The sequence below is a fragment of the Aspergillus uvarum genome (assembly GCF_003184745.1).
Source record: "Aspergillus uvarum CBS 121591 unplaced genomic scaffold BO82scaffold_7, whole genome shotgun sequence".
Lineage (NCBI taxonomy): Eukaryota > Fungi > Ascomycota > Eurotiomycetes > Eurotiales > Aspergillaceae > Aspergillus > Aspergillus uvarum.
Window position 1 is genome coordinate 393,092 of NW_020291304.1, and position 17,444 is coordinate 410,535.

At 49.3% G+C, this 17,444-nt stretch overlaps 5 protein-coding genes across 5 annotated transcripts; all 5 read right to left on the reverse strand.

Moving 5' to 3' along the window:
• Positions 1 to 2,096: 2,096 nt before the first annotated feature.
• Positions 2,097 to 3,281, reverse strand: BO82DRAFT_351204 (uncharacterized protein). Its single transcript, XM_025634357.1, has 3 exons — positions 3,062 to 3,281; positions 2,819 to 2,949; positions 2,097 to 2,716 (listed from the first exon to the last, which is right to left on the reverse strand). Exons 1-3 carry the CDS (start codon positions 3,182 to 3,184, stop codon positions 2,317 to 2,319), a joined length of 654 nt encoding a protein of 217 aa, XP_025495550.1. The 5' UTR covers positions 3,185 to 3,281; the 3' UTR covers positions 2,097 to 2,316.
• A 2,037-nt stretch (positions 3,282 to 5,318) lies between these two features.
• BO82DRAFT_429362 (carbonic anhydrase) lies at positions 5,319 to 6,254 on the reverse strand (the record flags this gene model as incomplete). Its single annotated transcript, XM_025640524.1, has 2 exons — positions 5,319 to 5,757; positions 5,816 to 6,254. The coding sequence occupies 2 exons, from the start codon at positions 6,252 to 6,254 to the stop codon at positions 5,381 to 5,383; spliced, it is 816 nt and encodes a 271-aa protein (XP_025495551.1). The 3' UTR covers positions 5,319 to 5,380.
• A 619-nt stretch (positions 6,255 to 6,873) lies between these two features.
• BO82DRAFT_424149 (phosphotransferase enzyme family protein) lies at positions 6,874 to 9,082 on the reverse strand (the record flags this gene model as incomplete). Its single annotated transcript, XM_025640284.1, has 8 exons — positions 6,874 to 7,503; positions 7,546 to 7,644; positions 7,710 to 7,786; positions 7,844 to 8,231; positions 8,284 to 8,435; positions 8,495 to 8,592; positions 8,652 to 8,712; positions 9,037 to 9,082. 8 exons carry the CDS (start codon positions 9,080 to 9,082, stop codon positions 6,874 to 6,876), a joined length of 1,551 nt encoding a protein of 516 aa, XP_025495552.1.
• A 282-nt stretch (positions 9,083 to 9,364) lies between these two features.
• Positions 9,365 to 10,607, reverse strand: BO82DRAFT_429365 (isopenicillin N synthase family dioxygenase; the record flags this gene model as incomplete). Its single annotated transcript, XM_025640525.1, has 3 exons — positions 9,365 to 10,102; positions 10,188 to 10,352; positions 10,446 to 10,607. The coding sequence occupies 3 exons, from the start codon at positions 10,605 to 10,607 to the stop codon at positions 9,410 to 9,412; spliced, it is 1,020 nt and encodes a 339-aa protein (XP_025495553.1). The 3' UTR covers positions 9,365 to 9,409.
• Positions 10,608 to 14,098: 3,491 nt separating this feature from the next.
• On the reverse strand, positions 14,099 to 15,830 carry BO82DRAFT_424160 (uncharacterized protein; the record flags this gene model as incomplete). Its single annotated transcript, XM_025640285.1, has 2 exons — positions 15,530 to 15,830; positions 14,099 to 15,465 (listed from the first exon to the last, which is right to left on the reverse strand). Exons 1-2 carry the CDS (start codon positions 15,588 to 15,590, stop codon positions 14,099 to 14,101), a joined length of 1,428 nt encoding a protein of 475 aa, XP_025495554.1. The 5' UTR covers positions 15,591 to 15,830.
• Positions 15,831 to 17,444: the final 1,614 nt, after the last annotated feature.

The window sequence follows — 17,444 nt, forward strand, 5'->3', positions numbered from 1 at the left end:
AGAAAAAGAAATAAGATGACCTCTAAAATGCAAAACTCCATGCCAATTCGAGTATACCGAGACATTAGAGGCCATAGAGAGGTATACTCAAAATAACATGTTCTGTCTTGACAATTCTCTTGTTTGGATCCCTGGTGTCTTAATTAGGGAAAGAGACATTTTAGGGGCAGTGATCCAGGATCTTGCGCAATCACTTTGTGAATGATTTCCATCGAAAATCATTACCTCCCTCTTGCTTCTCTTGACAGAATGACCTCCTCTTGGCTGAAAAATAGCCTTGCTCCTATAACTTTCGACTGTCATATAAATTGTATAGCTTCACGTAGCTGAACTGATCACACATCCACGTGCTCCTAGACAGCAGGCGCGAAGAGATCCACGTCTGGGCAGTGTGCTGAACAATTCCAGAGGCTTATAAGGGCTACTCCTAGAGAATTCTCATAATAGGAAAGAGTATAGAGTTCTCAGTATTCACAGATCTAATTTCACCTGGTACATGTAGTTTACTGAAAAGCGTAAAATTCACAAGAACAAGCACCAAATCTTAACAGACATTAATATTACAACATAGAGGCTGTAGAGACAGGTGTGAATTTAAAGCCTGAGTGGAGTGAATGAATACAGTCATCAAGGAGGCCAAAAGTGACTTCCTACTACCCACAGCCAGCTCACTCAGCCCAGGCCTAATTCCTCGACTGCTTCAGCTCCATCGCTCTTTCCAGATCTACTCCCCAAGTTCAAATCTTTTTCTCAACCACGAAATCTTCAAATGACACACTCTTGTGTGAGCCTTTGAGCTTGATAATCTCTTTACCTTTTCCAAAGTTATATTTTTCTTGCTAATCTCCCTAGCTCCAGACCCAACGACTTCGACTCTTGTCCCAAGCACGCATACCAATCCTGGGATCCGGATCTTTAACCAAAAAAAACGATCATCCTACGCCTGCCCGGTTCAAAATCTGAGTTGATTGGAAGTACGTTCCAAACCCCTGCAAGCGTGCCTCTACCCGAAGGTCTTGTACTAACTCATCCGGGATTCAGGACCAATCAATATCCCATTCGAGACCATTGCCTAACTGGTCTATCGACAATGATTGCGCCCATTGCATGATACTGGGCGTGGAGACCAAGGTCGACACAGTAATTACTGCGACAGACATACAGAGAACGCAAATCAACTCATTATTGTCGAGGCCAAGAAGCGGGGGAGGCGGCCAGGCGGGCTTACCTCAATTACTGGGGTATCTAGATAAGTCAACCGGGCTGTGACTTATTCAGGCTTCTGTCGGTTCTGATACCAGGATTGGGTCGGTCCAGTCCTCCCGTCGCTCTGACGGAAGAGCGCATATGCCGCTCTTCGGAGTCTTGACTGACTTCGACGAGTTTGCTTTTATTTGCTTGCACGAGAATATGCAGGTTAGGGGACTATCTTGTCTTGTCCATCTAGCTTAACCAGTGAATGACTAGGTTTTGAGTATTCGAATAAAATAGACGTTCCATTGGAAAGAGGGGGGCGGGGAGAGGATTTGGAGTCTGTTGGTCTGGATGATAGAACAAATGGAGGCAAGAACGAGACCAGCATCGGAGGAGACAAAATTGAGATATCAACTCATGAATGGTCTTTTTTCATGGTGCGTGGCGCCTCGGTTGGCCAGCTTCGGTTCTTAAGTTTTAAGATTAGGAATCTTCTTGTTTCCTGTAAATGTTTTCATAGCGTTCCTCTTCTTGTTCTTGCGGGTGCTGGTGTTTCCGCTCTCGTGAGAACTTCTGTCACTTCTGCTTCTATTTTCTTACCTGGCCAAGGGAAATAAGTGCGGGAATGATTCTGCACGCACAGAGAAGCGATGTCGTTGGTAACATGCTCGTCGACGGCGAAAAGGGTACCCCAGCCCTTCAGCTACTGCAGGACGAGGGGGGAGAGTTGTGACGCATTGTCCTCAAACATGGGGCGTGTCTGCCCTTATGGCATTCTGATTATCGTTACGTCGTCATGCGCTCTTCGGAGCAGCATTGAGATTCGGCGTTGTCTTTCAGCGCACTCGAGGACGAGCGAACTCTTGAGGGGTGGGGTTCAGTCATATCACAGTAGTTAGCAAGCAGACCACGGTGGTTGGAGCAGAAAACCCCAGTGGTTCCCACTACAATGCTATCGTGTCGTGGATGAGTTGGAGTATGTTTGTTGACTTTTTCAATTCATGGCAGCCACTACCTTTCCACGTACTGGAAAGTCCTTCATCCACTTTCCGTCTACGTTGGTGTATTTGATTTGTAGTAACTCCCCATAGGTAGCCAGGTAAATATTGCAGATTTGTATGATCACAGAACAGCCCCCACCAGCGCAACCGCCGCGCCCCCGAAGACCAACCCCGCAGCCCCAGTCAATTGTGGAACACCCCCGGTCGAAGTCTTGGTCGCCGTGGCATTACCATCCTCCTGAGCGGCACTGGCAGTAGCCGTAGGACCCGCCGTGATAGTGGAACTGGACGATTCCTGGGACGCGCTCGCCGTCTCCGTTGCCAGGCCCGCATGCGCCGAGGTAGTGCTCGTCGCGGTCGCTGTCTCAGAACCCCCACTTCCACCGGTAACAGCCCCATCCGTCACGGTGGCCGACAGGAAGTTCGTGAAGTAGATATCGATCCCCTGGTCTTCGCCGCTCAGCGTGCGGTGGCAGACGCCCTCCGTCGTGCCATCTGCGGTACACGCCCATGTAGTGGAGCTGGAATCGAGAAATTAATGTCAGCATGTTGCGACAAGTTTAAGCTCTATCGTCCGATAGAGTTCAGGGTGTTAAGGTGGAGGGAGGGAAGGGTCATCATACTATTGCCGACGCCACCACGCATAGGTGCTCTGGTCAACGATCTCCGCGGTAATCCCCGCCTCGCCGATGGAGCAGGCCGACCCACGCACGGAGGTGGGGCAGGCGAGGCTGTAGGTTGTTGCTGTTGCGTCCTGTACATGTTTCTGGTCAGTTTGTCCTTGCGCTTGTTTTTTTTTCTTTGGAGGGTGTGTGGTGTTTTCTTGAGCGCTGGTGGTATATGCTGGGTGAGATGAGATGACTTACATTGCCAACAATCGACGCCTGGTAATCTTGATCGCGATCGACGGCCCACAGAAGCATCGAGACAATCTCCTCAGCGACAGTGAGACCGGCGAGGGCGGGGAGGAGAGCAAGTCCGAGTTTCATGGTGTCGGATGGTACAGTGGTAATGAATGACGGTTGAAAATGAGTGTAAGGGGTGGATTTGCAGCGATTGTAAACGAGTGAAGTTGATCGCTGACGCTCAACAAGATGATCAAATATACAGGGGAATTCTGGGATTTAAGTATTGTATTCAGATGTGATTTCCAAGCCACCAAGATCCTTGGCAGAGTGACTACTGAGTACCAACGAATCATGGCGAGCACGAGGCCGAGGCGCGAGTCGGAGCGAACCGCTTGGCTCCACCCCCGGCCCCAGCTCGCTCAGGGGTTTCTGCCGGATCCGGTTAACGATGAGGCTGTGAGTGCGAGTGAGAATTAGCCCAAAGCCTCAGTCAGGTTATTAGTGCCATGGGCAATATCTTTGCAGTTTAGCGTGCGATAACTGTGGGCTCTCGTCGGGGTTGACGATCCTGGCCAGTAATAGCGTTGCCCGTAGTTAGGAAGTTCATCTGCCGGCTATCCTCCTTGAATTCAGGGCCTTATGCCGTGCATTACCACCGCAACTCTGCTGGGATATTTCAAATCCTTACTAGAATACTCGGTAGATGATTGGGATTGACCATCAACAAGAGTCTGGAAGGCCAATGCATTCATAGGGCTGGTACAGGGCTGAAATAGTGCCTCAGGCAATAAGAAAAGTGGGGCTACATTTTAGTTGCGAATGCTACTGTACACCAACAGCCGCGGTGGTGTAGCGGTATTAACATTGCAGAGCCCCTGTACTAGCCTTATGTTAGCGGTGTGGAGTGCAGATACTGGTTCGAGTCCCAGTCGCGGCATTATCTTTTTCTTTTTTTGCATTCGGCCAAAGGGTGGCCGTCATGAGGATGTCATTTGCGATGCGATTCTGCTGTGACGCAGAGACGCAAGCCTGGAGGATCGTCATCGGTAGGGCCGGGTTGGCGGGGGCCGTTATATGAAGTGATGGACTTGTACTACTAATTTCCCGAAGGCGCTGTAGAGGAAAAGACCGAGTGAGCTCATATGCGGGGTCTCATTGGTTGTGATGGCGGTGCGGGCAACAACCCCGCCACTGGCGGGGTATGGACTGTACAATTAACTTACTTGTAGGTCATCTGCATAACGAATTGACCGTTCAACTATATTCGGATAGAATCATTCTGATTGTCAATGGGCTAACTCGGCATCTGAGCCAGGAACATAATCCTCATCCTCACTTGTCTTATTCCTGTCCTTATTCCTCTTCCGTTTTCTCTTTCTCTTCCTCTTCCTCTTCCATCTCCTCGTGGTCCTCGTCATCCTCCGACAACGGCCGCCGTCTCCGAGAAATAGCCATAATCAACTCCCCTCTGCCCACCAAGTGCTCGGCGCAGTAATGGTCTTTCTCCAGCTCGAGGACCTTTATCGGGTCGCACTTGGCATTGGTCCCCTGACGGTCGACACACTGATAGAAATTGTAGGGGTCTTTGATTCAACACCCGCACGCATACACGAGACGGTAAATGTGACACCTTGAAGAATTAGCGCCGCCTTTCCCCCTCTAAGCGCAAGCTACGTACATAATGAGCTTTGTGTATCTAGCTGATCGTGTTTCCTTAGCCTCCGGTTTCAGCCTCAGCGCAAGGAGGAGCGATGACCATAGACTTTGGATCGAGAGGTATCTTGCTTCACGAGCAGGGATTTACGCTGCTAGCTGCCGAAGCCAGTTTCCGCTCGAATGCTATGAGTTGGGGATAGGTCCTCTGCGCGCTGTCGATTGATGTCAAGTCTCGGGCCTATTCTCTTTCCGTAGACGCGGAGCGGGAAGCCACCTCGAATCGGCCGGATTATCGGCACCAACTCAGACTTGGTTCTCATCGATCACTTCCCACTGAGTCTGTCATCTTGGGCCTACTGGACCCAAAATCTCGGATGGCTACGTGTGTTGAACCACCAAGGGCGAAGAATACTAAATGACTTTTTGGATAGAAGTCAACAGCTGGATGATATTTGTTCTGAAATATCGGGTATAAATTGTTGACCGAGTCTGGAATAAATAGAACTTGGCCAATCAAGATTCGCCAGTCTTGTAGTGTAGACCATTAGTATATTAAAGAAGCTTGACGATTGTCTAAGCAGCCTACACGCACTCCCGCTACAGAGAAAATGCAGGGGGTGGCGGAAGTAGGGCAAATGACATATCGCTATCACCGTATAATGATGTCTAAAAGACACTAATTCACAAGCCATTCAACTCCCTAGCAGCCATTTCCAACAGATTCTCATCTCCCGGCACGTTCTGCGTATAGCGCGAGTTAAAGCGGATCAAGCGCTTGACCTGATTGTAGTGCTGCACATCCAAGGATAAGGGTTCCGCGCTGACAAACCACGACACCCCCTCGCTGCAGGGCGGGGTGGTCAGCGAGCCTCCGTAGGTATAGACGTCATGACCCTGGAAGTGTTTTGCCAGGTCGGAGAAGTCCAAGGACTCGATCTCCGTCGCGGACCCGGGCTCACTGATCGCCTCGACGTCGGCGAAGACGGAGCTGAAGAGCGAGTCGCAGTCTCCGGTTTCGGAGAGCTGGAAGACGAAGCCGACGACGGCGATTCCATTTGCTATGCAATCTGTGAATATACAACCCAATCTTTCCCGGGTGGGGCAGGGATTACTCACTCTCATCTGTGAACACGAAGTGCACCTCTAACGGGTAGTGCTCCTCGTCGAGGCGGTGCTCGGAAGGGGTGTGAAAGTGGAACTGGGCTAGCGTGTATTTCTTGCCCTGGGCCGTTAGGGTGCCGTTGGGGAGGATGACCTCGAGTGTGTATCCGAGATTTTCGAACTCGACATGTTCCGCGTCGGGGATGTCCAAAGTCACAGCGCTGGAGTCAACCAGGGTGACGGTCTTCGAGTCGATCGCGATGGGGGACTGCTGTTTGCCCAGGTCACAGGCCGCGTTCGTCTGCGGGTCCAGGCCGTACCAGTTCAAGGGGCCCTGCGCGCCCGAGTATCCAAAGCTCGGAGTCCCCGCTTGCGCTGCACGGCGAGCCAAGGTGCGGTCGTGCAGGCAAGCTGTGACCGCTGTGGCTAGGGGTAGGATGGAAAGGAATCGCATTTTAAGAGACGAATTGCGTTTGGGCTTAAGTTGAGCGCAGATGGTAGAGTCTGTGATGGGTTCCAGGGATGTTATATTGCACCTTGGTGGAATGGCATTCCTCATTCTACATTCCTTGGAGAGTCGCATTCCTTGGAGAGTCGGCCCTGCCGATCCTCTGACTGTCGGGACCTCTAAGCTTCTGACTTGCGGGACTTTCACGCGGAATGTGACCGTGTGGATACAGTGGCAGCTAAGCTGATGTCACTTTCTCCTCCTGCATTCTGCTGCCTGTTTATGTTCTAACTGACATGCTGCCAGCATGATAGGTTGTGTCAAGACCTGAGCCTGGTCAGCTGAATGAGATGCAGATCAGTTTCTTGGCACTGCCTTGTTTATTTTCAAATCGTTAGCGAGCCTTATCAAGAATCTGTAGGACAATAGTTCTAGGTGAAAGTCTCGGATGCAGGACAAAGTTATTTGTGCCGCTCAACGGTCACTGACCGACTTTCCAGATATATACGTAATAACCGCTGAAGAACAACACAGATTTTAAGCCGGAAAAAAGCCATACTTCCCAGCCTTGTTCTGTCACTGATAAGCTAGAGCTTTGGGATCGTCCCTCCATCCCTGCTAAGCATTAGACCACGGAGTCTTCGGTGTCTTGACAAGGCCAAAGCTTGGAGTACAACTCCCTTTCCTTGTCGTTCTCAGCCGACCGAAGAAAGACCTGCTTGAATTGCCAACTGTTCTCCACAGCAACATCGTAGTCCTTTGGATCGACCATGCCGTCGACGGGGAGCACCCCTTGATTCCGGAACAAGGTAAGCACCTGTCCAATGCCGTCCATATTGGTTTTCTCTTCCGCGTGAAGCTCGATCTCCTTCTCTGTGAATGCTATCGGACAGGGCAACTGGAAAAGATCCTCCCAGAGGTTGACCAGCGAAAGGAGTGACTGGCGCAAAAAGAACAGGTCTTTATTCTCCCACACCCCAGTCACCAGCCAGGCAGGTTTTCGGACGATTGGAATATTTTTCTGCTCAAATACAGCCCAGTGTCGCGGGGCGCGCTTGTAAACCAGCGCCTCGTAGTATTTATGAATGATTTGACCCTCATGATCACTGGTTATCTTCTCCTGGTCCTTGGCACTGAGAGTGTCAAAGTTGTCAGGGCGTTCGGGGACAGCCCACCCTTCCTGGACAGGTCCGTGATGTCGGAACATCCTCGGGACATGAGACTGATAGAACAAAGGAGCCACGCATGCCGACTGCTAGTCAATAATACCGGTAATGGTGTGAGTGAGCGGATCAACAAACACGTTGTCCAGATGAAGATCCGGGTGCCAGAGGACTTTAGGGTTGGCGGCCTCATCGGTGGAAGAAGGGACCAGGAACGGAGCGACTTTAATGTACTGTCTGAGAAGGTGATTTAGGGTTTAGGGAGCTCAAGATCCGATGCAGATCGATAGTAATTCACCCGAGGGCGTGCATGTGCATTAATCCATGAAGTCTCGTTGCAGCCCATAGCGTGTGTGTACACAGATGAATTACGCCCTGTTCGCAAAACGATTAGCGAATGTTCTACAGAGTGGTAGAGGTTGTTCCACTGACACGGGCCACGGTCTAATTCCATGTCACTTCTAGTTCCAGTCCATAGCTCGGGCGAAGTGAGGGGACCTATTGTAAAACGCTTTAGCACTTCGTCGGCACTTGAGTCATCGTTCAGGTCTTCCACCTGTCCAGTTAGTGAACGGTGATCCGCCTTAAAATAGACACAACCGTGTTTAGAGAAAGTCGTGCTAGTCAGCTTATTCTCCATATCAACGACTTGCTCAACCAACTTGAGCTTCGTCTCACGTGACCATTGATTCCAGAGAGAACCCAGTCGCACACTAGCGGCCTTCTCCTCAATGATATACTCTGCCTTAACAGGAGTGTTAGCTGCATCTGAAGACCAAGCGAGGATCCGTGGAGTTGGTATGTTAAAGTGTTCACGTAACTGCAAGTCCTAGCCATCGCAGCCACAGAAGTACAGGGCATGCTGATCTTACCAACTGACGTGTGGCTACCTCTGAGGCGGTGATGTATCGGGCAAATCCGGCGTTAGGGCTCGGGAGCTTTGCAACGACTTCAGCCCCGTTGTCCATCACCAATAAGAATGCCTTGTTATGAAGGCCCTCTAAGCATTTGACGACCTTTGTGCCTGTAGAGAATACTGAATCAGCTTTCCTTTACCACAACTGCGTGTGTGGTAGAACTGACAGTATCGAGCGCCATTCCTGGCATTCACGGCCACGTCAATGAGCTGCCGCAGGTTGAATTTCAAATACCGCTTAGAGAGCTCGCGCGGTTCATTGAAACTGGAATAATGCAGTGGTCAGTAGGAACTGCAAGATGAGGCGGGTACTGCATCTCTTACAGCCATCGGTGTCTGGTGTATCGATACAAATCATCTTCGGGGATCCTCTCATCTAAACCACCTAATTCAGCCAACCAGATATATATCGAAATTCAACTTCTTCTTGGGGAGAGGTACGTATTCCATTCGCCCTTTCGATGAATAACTCCGGTAATTCCGAGTCCGACCGTGGTCTACGCGATTGATATATCGAGAACAGTCTTATGGTTTGTGAAAGTCGGAAGGGGGCTTTGGAGTTGGGTTCCAGGGGAATGCGACTCGGGAGCAGTCGCAAACAATGATGCATTCCAACGCTGGGCTCTTGGGGGAACTATTCCTAGAATGCTCAGTTAGCAGTAGAGACGATAGAAGAGAGATCAGGAAACCACCTAACACATTGTCACACCCTTGCCTGTCTGCGTGTAAGCTCTGTTGCTCGGGCAACCGTTCATCACACTAAACCGCCGTCCTGTCTGGTGAGACTATATCGTACTAACAACGCTTCTAGGACACTGATGTATTCCATAAACTGATGTTTAAATATCATACATGTCCAAGCCACGACACTTAAGTTGTATCCCAGTTTATATTCACTCTAAGTCACCTCTTCTACTTCCCAATGTTGAACACTGCCCTCTCTGCAAACCAGAGTCACCACCGCACCATCCGTCCGCCCCAACATCTAAAGCTGATTACTTGAATTATGCCAGTAAATACATGTATCAACAAACTATCTCCAACCAGACAGTACAAGCCCCCGGAGCACACCTCCCGACCGCTCATCCATAGGTGCGCGCCAGCTTGAGCTGATTGTACTCCAACGTCGTCAAACCATCCGTATATTCCGGCGTGGCCCCGGGCCGCACGAACTCAGGCAGCGTATCCACCAGCACATGGCGATCGGGCTTCCCGAAGTACGCCACCGAGTACCGTCGGGGCAGCATCGCATTCTCATCGTCCTCTTCAGCCGCACCCTTCCCCTCCGGCAAAGTGACGCGATGGTTCGCTGACCGCAGCGCCCTGTTCGTCCATCGCTGCAAACAATCACCCACGTTGACGATCACCTCGTAGACATTCTCGGACTCAATCGGTAAAAACTTTCCGAGCGGGCCGTGGCGCTGATCCTCGACCTGCAGCCCGCCCACGGAATCCTGGAGGAGCAGCGTCAGGGTCCCGAAGTCGGAGTGCTCGCCGATGCGCATGCCGCCGCCGGCGCGCATCGTGCGGCGCGGGATGGCCGGATAGTGCAGCAGGCGCAGCTCGCTGGTGTTGCACTGGTGCTTGCTGAGGAGGTAGTGGTCGTCTACTGACAAGCCGAGCCCGGCTGTGATGGCGCGCAGAAGGTGGGTGTGCAGCTCGTGGAAGCGGTCGTAGACGTCCTCCATGAACGCGCGGAAGCCCGGGAGGTCTGTTTCATCCGGCCAGCGGTTGGGGAAGAGGGTGTCGCTGGACGCGCCTTGGTCGAAGGATTCCTGTTTTATGTGAGACAAACATCATAGAGTACTTTTCATCGCGCTAGTGAAAAGGTGAATTTCCATTGATTGAAGGGAATCATACCCGATACTCCTGGTAGCCATCGTTCAGCTTCTTCCCCTGCTCATCATCTCTCGTACCCTTCAGGGTCTCTTTTCCCACCGCGCTCCATCCACGATGGGGATTCGGCGCTTCTGGGTGTGCCGCTTTGGCTTTACTTGAGTTTGATAGGTCGAAAAATCGTTTATTCTTTCGTTGCGCAGATTTGTTCAAAGTCAGCCTTCTCGTCTCTGGCATGCTCTTTATTTTTTTTTTTTTTTTGCAATTCAATCCCAAACTCACAAATTCAAATAACCGATCAATTATCTCCTTTGGGAGGGACGAGTGTCGAATCTTGGCAAACCCGTACACCGAAAGCGTCTCACATAAGTCCTCACTGAATCGTTGCCGCTCCTGCGCATTGTCGCTGCAATAGAGCCGGAAGTCTAAAGATTTGATGGGCATGATGGCGTTAAACTTTAACCCAAAACCAGGTTTCGTGTACCTGCAAACGGTGGGATTGGAAAAGCGACTGGTTCGAGAAGGAGCGCGGTATATATAGGGTTTGTGCATCTCCCGGCGGGTGACTGGTCAACATGATATGTATGCTTTGGGGGAGCAGTATCACAACACCGACTTATAGGTCATACCAGCAACCCCCAACTTTCTCGACCTTGCAGTTACGTTAGTGACCCTTGATGAGGGTCATGGGATGTTGTTTGCAAAACGTTGAGAACAGATTACTTTTTCCTGATCCGGTGCAGCCATTCGCTCGCTTCGGTCTGTTTGCTTGCTTCCGAATTCCCGCATGTGATCCTGAGTTCTTATTGGTTTGGGCGCTGGATCAACTTGCGTCGACAGACCTTTTCGAATGACAAGATAAAGTTCTGTTCTGAGCATGATCTTCAACAGGTATCAGGCACCCAATGAGCGTTGTTTTTGTAGCTCTTCTAGGTATGTCAGGATGGTGGCTGCGAGTTGCAGAAAGCCCCCACTCAGTTCTGGCCAGGCTAAGCCTGTTTTGGACAAGCCCCACTTGGAATTAACTGAACCCTAATCGGGGGATCTCATAAGAGCTTATGCCATAAGTTAGCAAAAAGAGTGGGAGATAAGCTTAATAATTTAGAGTTCATTGCCCTTTTGCTTCCTTGTTCATTTTTTACTCGCTTGGAACTGGCTGTTTTGGGGTTGAAACAACGAGTCATACATGCTTGATGCCAGCATCTATCACACGTTCACATGACAAGGCAAAATTCAAAGATAATATAGCGAGCAGTGTTTCGCTTAGTGAATGGTTCGACAGAAAGATGGTTCTGCTGAAAGAGCGGATCCCAGAGGCTATTTGCGCTCTGGGGAAGTTATTGGGGCCTAGCCGCTCCTTCCCTACAGGATCGCACAAAGGGAAGCCTCAGTTGAACCTCGAACCCAGTTCTTTCCGTCTTTTGTATGTAGAGTACATCCCGTCCCTGGTCGAAAGTATCGTCATTTCGAAACTCTTCTACTCCAAGAATTGAACCCGTTTTTTTGAGGTGACATGAACGGCTGCAGTTCAAGCCCCTTGATATTTCGAAATTTAAATCCCAACAAACAACCATGAACCCCCCGCCCACTGGCTGCGTCAACCGTTGGACTGATAAATGCAGTCACCAAGGAAAATTCCCCTTGGGCAATTCTTGATGCTTTAATCATCTTTACCCTCGGCTTCATCACTTTTCATCGCCGGTCAGGCCAGAGATAATCGTTTACTGCGGATGAAAGCCCGCTCCGGGCCACATTGAGGCTACAAACCCATCTGAGTATCTCTGTGCGAGGGCTAACACACACGAGCAATATAGTGCCCACCTGTCCACAATCCATGCGTCCACATAGTCCACATACCAATTGGCCTGCATAACTGAACTTATGCACCAGTACGGTATGATTCGTGACACCGCAGAAAGATAATTCGCTATTAACTAGTTTCTCAGACCGGCTCTTGGCTCACAGGCACGGAATACCGGGGAGGAACATTGTTTCGCGACACGCGCGGACAGCAATCTTGCTTTGCACCGGCGGGAATCGATGGAATTGTGTAATCGAGCTTTAAATCCTGATTTTAATATATCCGGACAGCGCTTAAAAGACCCATTCGGAATTGCGTACCTTATGCTGCGGTGTCAGGCTAATCCGACCGGTCTACTTGTTCAAGATCTAGCAAGCAGTGTCTTATATTGGGATAGTCTCATAGTGGGAGGACAATGGGTACCGACCGCGGTCACTTCTCGGTATAATGCGATAACCTAGCTAGCTACCAATTCTCGCTTCTGCGTAGCGGCCCTTCGATTCCCACCCCAAAACTCCTTCCACTTATCATTTCTGACACGCGAGTAGAGTATCTCGAATGAGCTGGTGGTCTAGCTAGAAGATGCCTATGGGCCTAGATCAAGATAGTGCAACATCAAAACCAGGGGCCAAACGTCTATTGCGAACAGTTTCTACTCCACCTAAGCGCGTACACAAGCGCGCAAACTAGAAGACAGGATGTTTTCAACTTAGCAGGAATCTACGAGTAGAACAAGATATGCCGAGTGTCTTTACCTTATGATGCACTCGCACAGGTAATGCGAGCGAAGCGGTAGTTTCAGGTTTACAACTACAGAAACAGATGCCCTTTCTACTTACTGGACTAGTCGAACCCATTATAGTTGCTCACGTCGTCTCGATCAATTATGCTGACATCAGACTTGTTAGATTCCTCGCTGTCCGACATCGTGAGCAATACGGAGAGAAGTTCTCTCTCACTAACTCGAGAATCACTCCCTTAAACTAATACCGTGATGCTCTCTAAGCTTCTTTGATCGCTAGTCAAGGGCTATCGAAGTATTAAGGCGATAAAAGTCGGTGTGCAGGTAAAGAAGGAAAAGTGCAGGTCATAACGCACGCAGGATTATGTTGCCCGACCAGGAACCAATTACCACGGTCAGCGGCAGGCTCGCTTTCAGGCATTGATGTATTTTGACTGCTCTACCAAAACTAGTTTCATCAGCATTCTCAACTTCTACTTATTTGTATAGTCTTTTTCTTTAGAATAGCTGCTGATATCTATTATTACTTTCAAATTTACTATCATCTCCCATAGCGGATGTTATCTCTCTTACTTCTAGCTTGATTATATTGGCTAGCTTTGTATTAAAGACAAGCAAAATTCGTTACATTATGATTAAACGTTTCAAGACTCCTTAGAGAAAGTTTTTGTAGGCACTGATACAAGCTTGAGTTCCTGACTCAGGCTCTTGAAAGCTTGATACTAGCAATCGCGGGTAACGAAGCTTTGACGTCGACCAGTAGGAAGAATCAGCTCAGCTGCGACAAGAGATACAAAGTAGTATATAAGTAGATTCGGTTTTTTAGGATGAATTGCGCCAAATAGGACAGATAGTACGCTGTATAGCAGATAATGATCTATTGAGAAGAGTGCCCATCAGCAAATCTGAAACCAAAACTAATATTTATAGGTTCAAAGTATTACTAACCCCATGATGGCTAGGTTACAGCTTTTTGAGAATGAGGTGTCTAAGATTGCAAGAGAAGTAGGGACAGAAGGTATCCTTGGCATCCAAGCACAGATTCCTAACATCCAAGGCATTTGAAGCAAAATCACCGAAAGTGCCAATATCATGGCGTTCGAGCGGGCCCTTCTAGACCAACCTCATCAGCCAAGGTCATTGATGGAAGGAGACAAGAAGTCTCTAGGGAGGCTGCACTGAGCAAACCTGACCAGAAAGACTCATCGACTACCCATAAGAAACCTCAAAAGATAAGAATGAATGATCTCTGAGACAAAATTAAAATCGGGAGAATGAGTCTAACATATATCTACGGTCTACGGTAAATGAGTCCATCGTTGAGTATAATTGTCTATCACCCACGAGTACTATAGGCAAACATTTAAACCAAATATCTCGCAGCCCCCCACCTCAAATGTTGAACCACATCTTCGTCAAACGTAATGGTAGCTCATACTCCGCATCGAAGTAATATCGCCAAGCGCTCAGATTGATATGCACCGTTTTGCAGGTCCAGTCAATGGCAAAAGAACTCTCACGACCATGTCGGAAGGCGATTATCGCGCCAGCAGTGGCCATTCCTCCAACAATGATACATGCAAACGATGCAAATGCAAGACTTCCAGCATATCCTATATCATGCTTGTAACACTTGGCCTTCAGTTCTTGAAGAGATCCTTTTCCAATCAGATACTGGATCACCGGCAACACGCCAATCAAGAAGAATCTCATAACGGCCCCAAGGCTCAACATGATGAAAGCTACATACATCGCAGCCTTGGGATCGGTGATATCCACAATCTCGTTAGAGAAGCTAAAGTCGTAAGAGCGAAAAAGGAGATCTCGGGCACATATTTGCTTCACGGAACACGTCGAGCTTCCTGGTGCAGATCTTATCTGTGAGGTGAGACAGTCGTATGTGGGATACGCGGAGTAGACATCTATGCTGGCATTCCAAATGTACAGCGAAATCACCCACTGCACGAATGCCAACATGTTCATTAGCCACTTGCCCGCCAATGCTGCTCGGGGGCTATGTCTGAGGGCGCACGAGTAAGGATGAAAGTTCAGCAAATAGCCATACTTCCAAAGCGGTACCCAGCTAAGCATCCCAGGTGCTGGGTATGTTGATCGATCGGAGACGTGTCGCCCAAAGTCGTACCACCACCACCCCACTGATACCAGCTCCCAAAACTGGATGATCCAAACATCCCATTCAATCATCTTGCACGGCTCCGTCTCGCTGGTGTAAAGGGCATTGTGCAGCTTCTTGAACTGCCACAACGCCGCGAGCAAGATCATAGAAACCTTGGTATACGCTCTAATGCTGGTCGCCCAAAATGCCGTAGAACGCGGTTCGCTTGGGACGACTTTGTAATCGTTGAAGCAACCCACTGCTTGGCACCAGCTGTAGGAAATCTGATGATCCGGTGGCGCCCCATCGTTCAAATCCAACTTAGCCATATATCCAAAACCTTGTGACGTCACTTCACCCGTTCTCAAGATGGATTCAATGACAGTGCAGTTGTTTGCTTTGTCAATTGTGGGCTTGTTATAGCAATCTTTGAACATGGTATTCTTATACAGAGCGTAGTCTGCGGTTCCTTGATGCACACCTTTGTTGTCTGTGTTCACAGCAAACAAAACGGTGACCACAATGGCGACTGTAAGGTAGGAGCTAAACGTCACGATTGCGAACCATAGAGTTCCTGTTGTTGTAGTTTGAACCCATTTTTTCTCAGACGGCGCAGGGAACGCCGGAAATATACAATCATCATCTGGCTTATTATCAGTCCATGCTCATCGGACTATGAAAATAAGAAAACAGAAAGGAATGCACACCATGATCTCGACAATCATCATCGTACAGGCTTGCTTCCAATGGAGGAGCATATCGTGGCATATTGAAGGTAGAGAGGCAGTGCTCTATAATTGGGTTCGAACTCTTGGATGCGTGGACACAGATTGCTGGGATAGTCTTTGTAAAGAGGTGAGAGGCTCTTTCAGAGAATTGATCCGCCTAGAGGGTCAACATCAGAATTCGCAGAATGAGGGGACCATAAGGTGGAGTAACTTCCCCTATAAAGTTTGTAGGCGCATTTCGGTCCCCAGTTAAGTAGTAGCTTTGGACGGTGCAAATGTGAGCCTTGTGTTGTTACAAACCGAACCAGAAATCGGCGACCTCGGCGACGTTTCGGGGTGTTCAGGCCATTTAGATTGATTATAGACTGACCAGGGGCATGCATGAGCCGGTGAATGATTGGATAGGGCTCAAGACTGGACAATTCCTATTGGTCGGTATGCACACCTCGTATCTGCCACAGGATCAAAGTAGAATGCGATGTACAGCGTGGTTGAAGTAAAGCAGGGCTGAAAGGGGTGGCTCATTCAGCCTCAAGTGCAGGTCTGTGCAATTCACAATACTCTCGTATCTCCCCGGCCTCTGACGAGGTGTAGTTCGACCTATTCGCAGAGGGTTGCTGTTATCACGTGTTGCCACTTGAAACCAATGTCAACACGGGCCTCGTTGTTGGGTGGACCCCTCCAGCCTTGGCAATGGACGCCGACAATTAGATGACCAGGACAGACACTTGCGAAATCACGACCGACGCTAGCCTCTTTGCAGCGCAGCCTTGGGTATTTATACCCTTGATTGTTCCGCTAGGCTCTCATTATTTAGCTCGGGCGCAACCTTGCTCTCTCTTATGCCGCCCAGCGAGAAAGAGGAGTTGAAACCACTGACCGGTGCTGGTTGAAGATTTTCCTGGGTTCTCTACAGAAACGATAACACGTTTCAATCCATCACTTGACCCGCGTGCGTGCGTAGCACGTTCTCATAAATCCTGCAATACGCAAGCCTGCAAAAACCACTCCTCTAGATATGAGCCAACAACAAATTCCGAGGGCTCACCCTAGAGAAATCCAGGATAGTGATGTCCTAGCAGCCATTGTCAGCTTTGTCGAGCGCAACCGCCAACAGATCTGGCATCAAACTGGCATGAAAGGGGGCTGGGAAGGCTGGCTGCAGGCCGAGCTAGCCAAATTCATTCCCCAATCGAGTCCCTATTTCGTTGAAAGAGAACAAGCCGTGTTCCAAAACACAAGTCAGTCCATCGACCTTTGGTGCAAACATCGTCTAGAATTCTACGATCCAAACACAAACTCTAACCCATCCGAACGCTGCAAGAGAATCGGTGTCGAGTTGAAGTGCGGAGGAGAATATCAGGATTTCTTCAACAAGACCGTGGGGGGTTTTCAGAGACGAATGATAAACGACATAAACAAAATCATAGCTGGGATGAACACTGGTGTAATTGGCCAGTCAGGAGCTCGGTTATATGCAGTCGGTGTCACCGCCGATTTCACTGATTTGTATGGGTTTGAAAGCATCGCCAGAACTGGAATCCAGGTTCGTTACTGGCAATCGCTGCCATTGCAGAATACGGACTCTCTTTATGTGCTATGGTGGTACCGAGATTTCCCCTAGGATCGAACAAAGGTCCTCCAATGTCTGACCGATGGTTTTTTTTTTTTTTTGAGAGATATGGCTGGTATGCAAATAATGGGCCCTCTTTCCTTCCAAGTCTGAATCTGATCGCTGATCAGGCACTGTTGCATGCCAAATCTATACCTCTACCGTGCATGGCACTCAGCTTGCCTTCATTGATTGTGCTGATTTTTTTCCTGCGCCAAAAGCGCCCGACACTTAGGAAGGAGGAAGTGTTGCCAGTAGGTAGCAGGTGCCAGAACTGTATCT